General features: G+C 39.7%; 1 protein-coding gene across 3 annotated transcripts in view; it reads right to left on the bottom strand.

Annotated features, from left to right (window-relative positions):
- Positions 1-12978, bottom strand: part of LOC136864037 (very long chain fatty acid elongase AAEL008004) — a 367556-nt gene that overhangs the window by 80842 nt on the left and 273736 nt on the right. For all 3 annotated transcript variants that reach the window (XM_067140558.2, XM_067140556.2, XM_067140555.2), the window contains exon 5: positions 7350-7540. In XM_067140558.2, the coding sequence (XP_066996659.1) occupies positions 7350-7540 (191 nt within the window). The remainder of the gene's footprint in view (positions 1-7349; positions 7541-12978) is intronic.

The following is a 12978-nucleotide window of genomic DNA, read 5'->3' as shown; positions in this document are numbered from 1 at the left end:
TTTTCCACTCGTTGAACTCATTAAATCCTGTAACATCCATTATTTGGTATACAATTAATTCTTGGATAAACTGAATTCAGGACCTTTTCAAGTTCTGAAAGACTTTCATCCAGGACAGTGGAGATGTTGTTCAGAGTGGGGAAAATCCTGGGAAAATAAAGATTGGTGGCAACCCTGTCGCTACGAGTTCTTGAGATGTGCGGTCGTACCGTGAGGTAAATTATCAACTTCTTGTCTGTATAAATCTTGAAAACACTAGTACACAACTGATTGTATCATTTATGTATGCTCACATTTTAGACTGACATTCAATTACTTACCCTCTTTTAACATATTTTTTTCTCTATCAGAGTTGAAGGAGTTGTCCTAACCCGTAAGCTTTCAGCAAATACTGTAGAGACAATACGCGACACTCAGATATCGAGGGACAGCTATTAGAGCTCTCTCTAGCAGGTAGACCTGAGAACTACTGATTGTCATAAGAACACGTGTATTTGTGTGTTAAGTTTTTGGTGTTATTTATGCGTTTTCAGTGAGTTGACATAATTAAATAGTAGCATGTGTCATTCCTTGATATCTCCTCTGAACATGAGGGGAAAGGTATGTGCTGTGTTTGGCTGCAGTAACTATGAAGTAGAGAAGAATGCGCGGTCTTTATTTCGCCTCCCTCGTGACAAGAAAATGTAAGTAATATTGTGTCTGTATATATATTCTTCCAGTGACAAAGAGATTTTTATAGTACTTCATAATTTTCTGACCTGCTTGACCCATATTATAACTGGCTTAAAATATAATAAGCATATTTTATTGTATAGTGCAGCAGTTAACCTTTAATACCGATGTGTTGTAGGTGTGATCTGTGGGTTTTGAAATGTCACAGAAGTGATTTAGATAAGTGTACAAGAAAGAAGGGACGTTACGCTTATATAAGAATTATAAGATCTGGTCAGATCATTTCCAGGCCAGCGAATTTAGAAATCCTCGACTATACAGCCAAGGGTATGTTACATTTTTACTCTAATTGTAATTAAATATTCCCCAAAGCATCACTATCGACAACATTTTCATACTTTTCTTTCTTTTATCCCTCTTCTCAGATTAAAGCCGGGATTTTATAGATTTTCTTACTGTTAGTAGGCTTCATGTTAAGAAGAAAATCGTCCAACTTTTAAATGTTAATTCATTGCATCATGTGTGTAAGAAATGTGCCGATATTTTTATTGATAAGTGTCTTAATGTGATGATACAATGTTTTTTAAATGAGAAGAAAGACAAATCTAACCGTAAAAGTTCAGGCAGGAATGCTAAAGCAAAAAAAGTAATGCATAAATGAAAGATCAAGCCATTACACAGCAGTCCATTTGACATCTTGTTTGTATGTCTAATTTCAGTCTTTAAATAATAACCTTTTAAATAATTCTTCATTTATCCAGAATTGCTTTAGCAACTTCTAAGTTAATATCTCAATAATACTTTCTTTCTGGACGTAATTAGTTTATCCATTTTCGTATATGCATTTCCATTGATATTTGAATTTAGCGCGACTTTTCAGGTCAAGTCACTAGGAGCGCCACCGTCGAATTGCCTCCCATTTTAACAAGGTTGCCTCCCATTTTAACAAGGTTAAATCCGTAAGTGTCGCGTATTATCTACTGTATTTGCTTTCAGTTACGGTTCGTTTAACGAATCTCAAGGTTTTCTTTCCCTTTGTCATATTATCGTTCAATTTTCATTCTCTAAGGAACGGGACCACTGACATACTTTCTTGTATAACCCACCAGTGAGTGGCCAAGTCATCATATTACTTGTACAAGGTATGTTTTTTTAAGTAAGGGCCGTTTCATTTTAATCCCACAGTTGGCGCGCTCTCCGCAACAAGCGTGCGCGCTACCTCCCAGCATCCTTTGTGAACAAACAGGAGTCCGTTGCCGCTATGAACCTAACCTATACATTGAACTGTGCATTTTTAATATGTTCAATATTACTGAGTTGCCCTCCGCGTGAGAGATACGGTCTGTAATATGTTTTGAGTGCAAGAAACATGTAGGCTGCAGACATTTATCGTCAGCTTTGCGAGGTGTATGCAATGAACGTAGGTAAAATTCGAAAATGGGCAAGAGTTCAAAAATGGCCGTGAAAATGTTCATAACGAAGAATGCTCAGGTCAACCATTTGTGATCACAGGAGATTTGGCGACTGCAATTGACACGAAAATTCACGATAACCACTCTTTCTCAATGAATTTTCCTCAAAGTGTCTAGGTCTCCGACGTGCGGTTCAAAACAAAAGACTCAGCATGCTGACAAAGGGATTTTTTCTCCTTCACGACAACGCAAGGCCCCACACTGCTGTCCAGACTCAGGAACTGATTGACTCTTTCAGGTGGGATGTTTTTGGATCACCCACTGTATAGGCCTGACCTTGTTCCGAGCGATTTCCGCCTTTTTTTTTGGCAGCTGAAATGTCATCTTGGCGGTAAGAGCTTCAACGACTATGAAGAAGTGAAAACGGCCGTTAACTCTTGGCTGTCAAAGCAGGTGGCAGGCTTCTCTAAAGAGGGATTTCAAAACTTAGTTTTAAGTTATGACAAGTGCCTAAATAAACAGGACAACTATGTAGAAAGAGAAACGCGTGTGAAACCTAAAAATGAATGTGGTTTGAAAAAATGTTTGGTTATTTTTATAACAAAGAACGGCCCTTAATTAAAAAAAAGAAACAACAGTTTTCGTGTATTATGTTGTAAAGGTTAGAGTATAGTGCAAGGTGTGCGACTGGAGTTTACATGCTCTGAAAGACCTGCATTAGACTTCAAGTTGGCGGGCTGAGTGGCTCAGACGGTTGAGGCTCTGGCCTTCTGACCCCAACTTGCCAGGTTCGATCCTGGCTCAGTCCGGTGGTATTTGAAGGTGCTCAAATACGTCAGCCTCGTGTCGTTAGATTTACTGGCACGTAAAAGATCTCCTGCGGGACAAAATTCCGGCACCTCGGCGTCTCCGAAGACCGTAAAAGTAGTTAGTGGGACGTAAAGCAAATAACATTATTATTATTATTATTATTATTATTATTATTATTATTATTATTATTATTATTATTATTATTATTATTATTAGACTTCAAGTTAAGAAGTAGGCTAAATGTTCGTTCCCTTGATGGATACATTTCACCCATTGGCAGTTTGATTTTCAAGGGCAGTTGTCTTCAAACTGCGTTCAGTTTCACGACAAACATCCTCACATTTAAAATACGGAATTTACACTTTTCTGTACAATTTTATCTTCCAAAAAGAGGCCACCACCATTTCAGTACGTATCTACAATACTTACAATTACACACAGGTAAAGAACATGCACAAGAATAAACCAAGCAAACTTAAGAACAGGAAAATAACACACATTAAAATTAATGTAGTAATATCTTAAAGTGTCAACAGTACGAGGTCATCTGCACAACAGCAGAAAGTCAAATGGTGCTTGGACATTTTTTCATGTTTCAATATTTAATAGCAAACTTCTAGTTAATGTGAGCTCAGTTACATTTCTATTTTCACATGTCTTAACCTATTAAGATGTTTTTAAGATAGCGCCTTTATTTTAAAGTAATATGAAAGTCTTGATTTACTGAACTTTTCACCAAATCATGTAAAGCAAGATATTTTGAAGCTATTTTGGCTAGAAAGTTGATAGTATTTAGTACAGTGCCGGTATTTGCGATGTATTAATTCCACAGATTAGCAGTTTTATATTACACATCTTCCATACCTCCACAGCAGCACAAATGCTGTTCTCTTGTTCAACAGAAGGTTGAACAATGAAATGTATCAAGTTTCTCTGTCATAAGTTACAATGTATGTTTTATAGCTTTAACGTGGGATTTCCTTCTTTAATTGGGAGTAGGATCAGATAAGAGGATTATAGAGTAATTAATGAATAAGTTACAAGATTGTGAGCAACTGCAAAAAGACCTCGACAATGTTGCGAGATGGGCAGCAGGCAATGGTATGATTATACACTGGGTTAAAAGTCAGGTTGAGAGTTTTAATAATAGAAAAGTACTTTCAGTTTTAATTAATGCTTTGATGGGGTGAAAGTTCCTTATGAGGATCACTGTAAATAACTTGGCGTTAATATAAGGAAAGCTCTTTTTTAGGGTAATCACATGAATCGGATTGTAAATAAAGGGTACAGATCTCTACACATGATGAGGGTATAGTTAACATGGTAGAGACTGGTGTTCAATAAATTATTGCAAGGATGTCATTTTTCGAACGGTCCACGATCAGCTAGCAGAGAAGTATAGACTTCACGACGATCTGATATGATTTTTGGGCTGCAGAACAAAATACTGGTAGGGGCAGCTGATTCACCTGGTATATTATTAAACTAGCTGATGTACCCGTGCTTCGCTACGGGATTCTCAGAAAGACTGACTGTGGTTTTCCTAACTGAAGTCAGCATAGGTCATTACAAAATCGTCAGTAGGAAAGTAGCAATTAAATGCAATGTTATCACATAAAATACTCGATCAAATGAAAAACTACACATTTTCTCGTTTTTAACGAACAGTACTACGGTGCCGATCTAACAGTCCAAAGTTCCAGAGCTGGAATGACCAGGCCACGGACAGCCGTGAACACTTCTCTGCCATTATTCCGTTAAATATGCACACTTCTCATTCCAATCAGTGCCTCAAAGTAGGGATTGAATAGCTCGAATGCTATGATGAACCAGTGTGTTATGTACCAGTAGTATCGGAAAATTTATTAAACAGAGGAATGGCATGCTAAAGAATAAAGTTACCAAACTCCCCAGGTACTTCCCGCCAGTATTTAGGCAGACTGTTGCACTTGCACGATTGGGCGAGTTAGCTGTGTGGTTAGGAACGCGCAGCTGTGAGCTTGAATCCGGGAGATAGTGGATTCGAACCCCACTATAGGCAGCCCTGAAGATGTTATTCCGTGGATTCCCATTTTCACACCAGGCAAATGCTGGGGCTGTACCTTAATTAAGGCTAAGGCCACTTCACTTCGCACTCGTAGCCCTTTCCTATCCCATCGTCACCATAAGACCTAACTCTGTCGGTGCGACGTAAGGCAAATGTTAAAAAAATACTCGGTACGCAGCAGTAATCTTATCTATCGGAAATGAAATGGCGTATGGCTTTTAGTGCCGGGAGTGTCCGAGGACATGTTCGGCTCCCCAGTTGCATGTCTTTTGACGTGACACCCGTAGGCGACCTGCGCTTCGTGATGATGATGATGATGATGATGATACGATGAAGACGACATATACACCCAGTTCCCGTGCCAGAGAAATTAATCAATGATGGTTAAAATTCCCGACCCTGGCGGGAATCGAACCAGGGACCCCTTGTGGCCGAAGGCAAGTACGCTAACCATTTAGCCATGGAGCCGGACAATACCTATCGGAGATGAGTGGCAACAGAAGACAAAGCACATCACAACAAACAATGGGCAATGTAATGTTACTGTTGATCAATTTTATGAGCTTTCTATATTGTAGCTCTTCACATTTAGTATTCTTTCGACTCTGTGATATTAGGGAGTCTTATAAAATTATTTATAGCGTAGACTGTAGTTCCTTTTTTCCGACTTTACATACCGATTTTCATTAAATCCTGTTTACCCATTTTCTCGTGACTCGGCGCTGATAAGCACTTAGTAACAAAAATCCAAATTCATGAATCTCTCTGATCATAGCCGGTATGGTAACAATGCATAAGACTAATAATCGGAAATAGAATACTGCATAACTTATGTAGTATTTATCGATACGACCACTAATAACAATTATTTTGGAATTAAATTTTAAGCCCACCCCTAAACTACCATTTCATTCAGCGTGAATAACATTATTTATGACCTAAATTATAGCGACTTATTCCCCGAATTTGCATACCGATTTTCATTGAGATAGGACCACTAATGACAAATATTTGAGAATTCCATTGTAGGCCTTCCCCAAAACTATAATTTTTCTCAGCGTGAATACAATTATTTATGGCCTAGATTGTAGCGACTTATTCCTCGCCTTCCCCTACCGATTTTCGTTAAGATACGACCATTAATAACAAATATTTGAGAATTAAATTTTAGGCCTTCCCCTAAACTACCATTTCAGTCAGCGTGAATAAAATTGTTAAAATTCCCGACCCTGGCGAGAATCGAACCCGGGACCCCTGTGGCCAAAGGCCTAGATTGTAGAGACTTATTACCCGACTTTTTATACCGATTTTCATTAAATTCTCTTCCGCCGTTTTCTCGTGATGCATGTGCATACATACATATACATACATACATAAATTACGGAAAAGTAAAAAGTGCATTTCCTTGTTACTGTGGGCACGACTGATACAGAAATACCATCCTTTTGAAATTCTGAGCAATGCACAGACAAAACTTATTTATATAGTTATGCCTGTCTAGGTTTTTAAACCAAACAGCATTCCCGTAAGGAAATGAACTTTTCTTTTTCACTGACCGAGGACATCAATATTTTTAGAAGTCAACACTGTACTAGCGAGAGTCTTGGGAAGCTGAGTCATTCCACCACAAGTCCACTAACACATTCGAGTTGAGTTCTCTTTCTTTTTTTTTTTTTTGATAAGCCTACCCAATATCAGTTCCTTGAAACAGTGACAAAATGGACACGACATTATTCCTTTCTTTTCAAATAAAAAGTCCGTTCAGAAAGAAGCTGAAAGATGTTAAAGAATTACTGTAACTGGAAGATACAGAGTTCCCTGTTAGGTCATATTTCTCCCCAAAACACACACAACTATCACCATTTAGAGCCACTGGATTCGGGAAATTCAAAATACAATTTTATTTTAATGAGAGACTTTTTTTTTTTTTTGCTAGTTGCTTTACGTCGCACCGACACAGATAGGTCTTATGGCGACGGTGGGACGGGGAAGGGTTAGGAAAGGGAAGGAAGCGGCCGTGGCCTTAATTAAGGTACAGCCCCAGCATTTGCCTGGTGAGAAAATGGGAAACGACGGAAAACCATTTTCAGGGCTGCCGACAGTGGGGTTCGAACCTACTATCTCCCGAATACTGGATACTGGCCGCACTTAAGCGACTGCAGCTATCGAGCTCGGTGGAGAGACCTATTTCTGGCCAATATTAAGACATTAAGGATTTTGTGAGAAAGGCTCCGTAGTTCACCACCTTGTAAATACTCCGGTAAAAGCAGAAGCATCGTACTGTTTACACCTTTATACCACTACAACATGGGTAGGGGTGGGGGTGAAAATAAGCACATTTACTAAAACAAAGAAAACGGGCAGAAATACCTGCTGAAATAAGAAAACTGACGATGGATATATTTTACCTCGTAGAAAAGCCACGAACTGAATAACACTTGAAATAGGTTATATGCGATGAGGACTCTCTTTAGCTCAAATGGCTTGCGGTTTTCCATTAGTCGTGGGCCGATAACCTTCACCAAGTAGACGTAGAGTAAGCAGATGAGGAGTGTGGGGAAGGGACTGCTCATCAGAGGCCAGTTGCTCGTGCGAGGGTCTGTACAAACAGAAAGAAAAGCACAGTGATCATTCAACTTTGTTTACAAGAATTGCAAAATTCAAAATACAAGCAAATACAGTAACGCACATTAGAACTCAGATCCGTAAGTAAATAACACAGTAAATTGCACTCTTATTATTTGAGTTTACGTTCGTTCATTCATTCTTCTGTAGATAGTAAAGAGTAGACTACAGGTGATAGAAGTGCAAAATGTAGCTGTAGGCCTACCTTACGAATGAATGAATGAATGAATGAATGAATATTTTGCTACTGGTTTTACGTCGCTTCGACTCAGGTCTTGAGGTGACTATGGGACGGGACGGGACGGGACGGGACGGGACAGGACAGGACCAGGAAGGAAGCGATCGCGACTTTAAGGTACAACCCCAGCATTTCCCTGGTGTAAAAATAGTGAACCAAGGGAAACCTCTTCGGAACTGCCGAGATGAGGGTTTAAACCGATCATTTCCCCGAACCACGCAACAAACAAACAAACCAAAACAAACCAAAACAAGTGTTTGTGTGTTAAACTAGTAGTATTTCTTGTAATATTTTCTTCGCATGGAATTGCGTGTTGTATTCTTGTTGTTGTTGTTGTTGTGTAATTATTTTTAACTTTATTATCACACTAATGTAAGTTATCACTGACACAGGGGTATTTTCTAATTGTGATGTATTTGTTATTATTATTATTATTATTATTATTATTATTATTATTATTATTATTATTAATAATAATAGACTTATGCATTTTAGTGTTCAGTCTGCAAGCCTCCCACAATCCTCTATTTGCAACTAGTGCTGTGGCCTCAATAATAATAATAATAATAATAATAATAATAATAATAATAATAATAATAATAATAATAATAATAATCTTTTCCTGCCGCTTTTCCCACACCTGTGGGGTCGCGGGTGCGAACTGCGTCGCACATGTGGATTTGGCGCTGTTTTACGGCCGGATGCCCTTCCTGACGCCAACCCTCTATGGAGAGATGTAAGCACTATTGCGTTTTTCTGTGGTGGTTGGTAGTGTAGTATGTTGTCTGAATATGATGAGGAGAGTGTTGGGACGGACATATACACCCAGTCCCCGAGTCAGAAGAATTAATCAGAAGCGATTAAAATCCCCGACCCGGCCGGGAATCGAACCCGGGACCCTCTGAACCGAAGGCCAGTACGCTGACCATTCAGCCAACGAGTCGGACAATAATAATAATAATAATAATAATAATAATAATAATAATAATAATAGCAACAACAATAACAACACAAAATTCCAAGAATTTTGCCAGCGCTCCAGCTTTGTCGTAATTATTACACGAATTGTAATGGTTACAAAATACAGTACTTCTAGTACTTTTGCAAATAGTTTTACAAAGCAGTTGTGAAGGCTTGAGAACACTATGCTCCTACTAACCGAGATTACAGCATAAGAATTTGAACCCTACGCCATCATATGACAACAGTTCTACATCGTCACACATTACCAATACACTGACCAGCTGCGTAGCTCAGGGTTCCTATGTTGAAAGTTGCGAGATCGAATCCAGTTAACGTTTAAGAGTGCTTGAACGAGAGAGGTCCGTTCAGTAGATTTAATAGCACGTTGAAGAACCCACTTTTGAGGCCCGGGTCAGGGAAGTGATGAATGAACGATATATAGGCTATTAGTACTGTACCGGGCGGTACACCTCCACGCCGCGAATTCAAATATTGCGCCAGTTGAAACTCCTCTACGGGAGAAAGCCTGAACTTTAACAAACTGAATTAACTCAACGGTTTTTCGGAAGACGTCACTACTGTAAATTTGGTAATTTTGAAGTGTTCTGAACTGTGTCTATTTTGATTTGTGTTTGTTTGCTCCGTATCAAGAAGTTTGGACATTCTCTAACAGATGTCTCTACCAAAACTTTGATAACGCACTCTGGTGTAAAGGAATGAACTTCCTTGAAGAAATTTAGCATTCATAAGTTTTGTTTTTACTAAATTTTGTTCTGTGGTTTGGGGGTTGGCAACAGTTATCCTTTCTTTCCGCCTGTTTTGAATTTAACCAATAACTAATTTTTGTAAATAATTTCTGACCAATAGTGTCTTTCTTTCTCAATGTGGATGTGTAACTTTCAGCTATCCAATAAAAGCGAAAGGGTGTGTCTACTCATTCCTGAAAGGTCTCGAATGTTCCACGAGGGTATATAAACTGCTGATTTTTGTCTCGGGGCCACTTCAGTAACATCTTTCTTAGTGTGTGAATATGTAGCAGGGGGCGGGAAGCGCATCTTTCTTCAAGCAGCAGTTCATCTACAAGGTAATGGCCTGTTAACATCTTCATTTCTTGCTACCTCAGCAGTTTAACTCTCGGGGAGGGTTCGAAACCTTTAGTATGTAACTTACCTTTTTAAAATGTAAATTCTTTTCTGTCTATCTATAAATTACAAATCTGTAAAGCGGGGATAGAGAGTGCTTCACCCTCTCGAACTCCCCTTCATTTTTGAAAAAGGAGGCGACTACGTTTTCATAACCGTTCTTCTTTAATGTAGTAAAGTTTTCTCATACGTGTCACCTCCCTAGCTTGGAATTAGCCCCTGTATGATCGGCCTAGCGCCACATAGGTTTTAGACAAACTTGGTGTAGGAGTGCAAGTTATCGCCTCCATTCATTTTGTATTTTGGGCCATTTACTTAACCCGTTTTGTTTTCCTTCCTGCGAAGGCCCAGTAGATTGGGTATTAACTACCCCTGTTTCCTTGTGTGCCTTTAGGGCAGATAGAAATGAAGTCTGTTGTAGCCTTTGATAGGCTTGTAAAATTGAGAGCGGGTCTGCTCTTTTTCTTAACATTGTAATTAGGAGCAAGTGCTCCTCGTACTTTGGGGTTTTCTGCCCTTCAGCAATTGCGGTTGTGAGCTGAGAGCTCAGGAATTAGACTTGGGGCTCGAAGCCCAAATCTTGTAACAAACTAATTTGTTAATTTGTTGATCTGCTACTTGGTACCTGTCATACTTTGTTAATTGTTGATTTTGAAAAGAAAATATAACCTTTGTTACAGTTTTAAATTAACTTTAATTTTGTAGTTGAGACCTATTCCAGCCCGCACCTTCTTTCACCTCTAACTACTACGGATAATCTCCGTAACAAGTACGATGGGGTCGCCACTCCCAAAGTGATATATTAATGAGTGATAGATGCTATGAAACGAGAATGGAGAGTGTTGCTGGAATGAAAGATGACAGGGAAAACCGGAGTACCCGGGGAGAAACCTGTCCCGCCTCCGCTTTGTCCAGCACAAATCTCACATGGAATGACTGGGAATTGAACCAGGGTATCCAGCGGTGAGAGGCCGACGCGCTGCCGTCTGAGCCACGGAGACTTCCAGTAGTAGTAGTAGTAGTAGTATTTTTTATTATTTAATTGACCTTTGTTGTGACAACATTTGGTCATCCTTCATGTACAATGAAAACACACACACACACACACACACGCATGAATTGTCAGCGCAAAGTACATATAAGAAATAAAAAAACAAATCGTCCACAATCTTCAAGTACATAAAAAAACACAATCTCACTTCCGGGAGAGAACTAACAAAACACTGGCAACAATGTGATGAGCACAAAATCGAATGCTTATATCCGCGGTTCTCAAAATGAACATCACAGCATTGAGAACTGAATTGTTTTCACCTTGCAACACCAATGCAGCACTGGTCGGGAACGGCACTTGTAGATAACATATTTCAGACAGAAAGTGGTTTCGAGAAGCTTCATAAAGGCCACACTTAAGTGGTTGAGATCTCCATCCTCCGCATACTGACATCGGCAGCGTGGTGAAAACAAAACTCTTATGCGATGGAGATGTGAAGGGAATGATCCATGATTGAGCCTCATTCGGATTACTGACTCGTGACCGATGGAACTTATACCATGGCTTAGGAGGGATGTTGGGTTGTACGAGAGCATAAGCTCTACCTTTGTGTAGTTGAGATGTTCCCCATTTCGTAGACCACTTGTGACGAATTTCTTGTAGAATAGTGGGAATAAATTCCATCCGTAGGAGTTTCAGCGCGTTAAGTAGACATTCCGATGCACAACGTTTGGCTAGTACGTCAGCCTTTTCATTGCCAAAAATTCCACCATGTCCTTTGACTCAAAGAAATGCTACGGAGCAACCTGAAGAGTAGATGTTAAAAGTACGCTCCACGATGTCATACTAGTAACCATGCGTTTGGAGATTCCACTGGAGATTTTGTAATTTCTTGACAACACTTTGGGAATCCGTAATGATGAGAGCGGAATCGAATCGCTTGTTTAAAAAAAAAAAAACGAAGTGCAGCACATATACCTAAAATTTCCGCTGTATAAATAGAGGTTTCGGGTGGTAGTTTGAAGATACCACATTCTCCTGTTTGTTAGCAGTAAATATGGATATCCCACAGTGTCATCGAATTGGGAACCATCTGTGAAGATGTAAGTACTATTGGGCAGTACTGTTGTAGTAGTAGTAGCAATTTAACTCAACACATCTCACGTAATGTCACTCGTTGTTGAGCCTACAATCTGTAAGCTATAACAACTCATAAGAAAACAAACAAGCTCCATGGTGCTAAAACCCTACCAAGACCTGTAATTAAGCGTGGTCAGCACGGCGAATCCTCTGCCGTTATTCTTTGTTTTGAAGACCGTGGTCACTATCTCCCAGGCAAACAGCTCCTCAATTGTTTTCACACAGGCTGAGTGTTACTCGATCCAGTAAATAACCCTGTACTGGCCGAGAATCTAACCAGATCTTCCCGGTAAGTGGGAGACTCAACCCCGCGCGAGACCTCTGGGCCGGCGTTGTTTAAATTAACTAGGTTACAAACGTGTAGGGACTGCTAAAACCCGGTATGTTACGGTAAACGACCACTTAGTTTAACACAGACTCGGAATCGCAGCAAGGCGTTTTCCTTTTTTTTTTTTCAGAAGTCCAATTTCCATTGAAAGGGATTAATGGTTATCAGTCCCGTATGTTTATATTAATGGATGCTCTCCGATTACTTATCACACTCTGGAGTAAGGTATTGTTGTGCAGAACGAATTATTTAGCCCTAGGCCTGAGATACGCGTCCTTGCACTTATCAGGACTAAACCTGTGGGAGAAGGAAAATCCCGGGAAGAATGTCACTACCAGCGCTAGGATTTGTACATTGGGTTAATGGCATTCGAACACTATTTGTAAGTCTATATTATTCTCGCCGAGGACAATATACATCCCTCATTAGGCTGGAAATCAATGTTATAAGGTAATCCTTCAGCTACCTCTTCGCACTTTGCAAGGCTAAGTAGCTCAGGCTGTAGAGAGCTGGCCTTCTGAGCTCACGCTAACGGAATCGATCCGAGCGTATTTGTAGCTACTGAAATACGCCACCTCTGTCTCGTAAAACTGTAAACGTTAGTGGA

The sequence above is a fragment of the Anabrus simplex genome, chromosome 2 (genome assembly GCF_040414725.1).
Source record: "Anabrus simplex isolate iqAnaSimp1 chromosome 2, ASM4041472v1, whole genome shotgun sequence".
Taxonomy (NCBI): Eukaryota; Metazoa; Arthropoda; class Insecta; order Orthoptera; family Tettigoniidae; genus Anabrus; species Anabrus simplex.
Note: the sequence above shows the minus strand (reverse complement) of the source record. Positions and strands in the feature narration are given on the sequence as shown.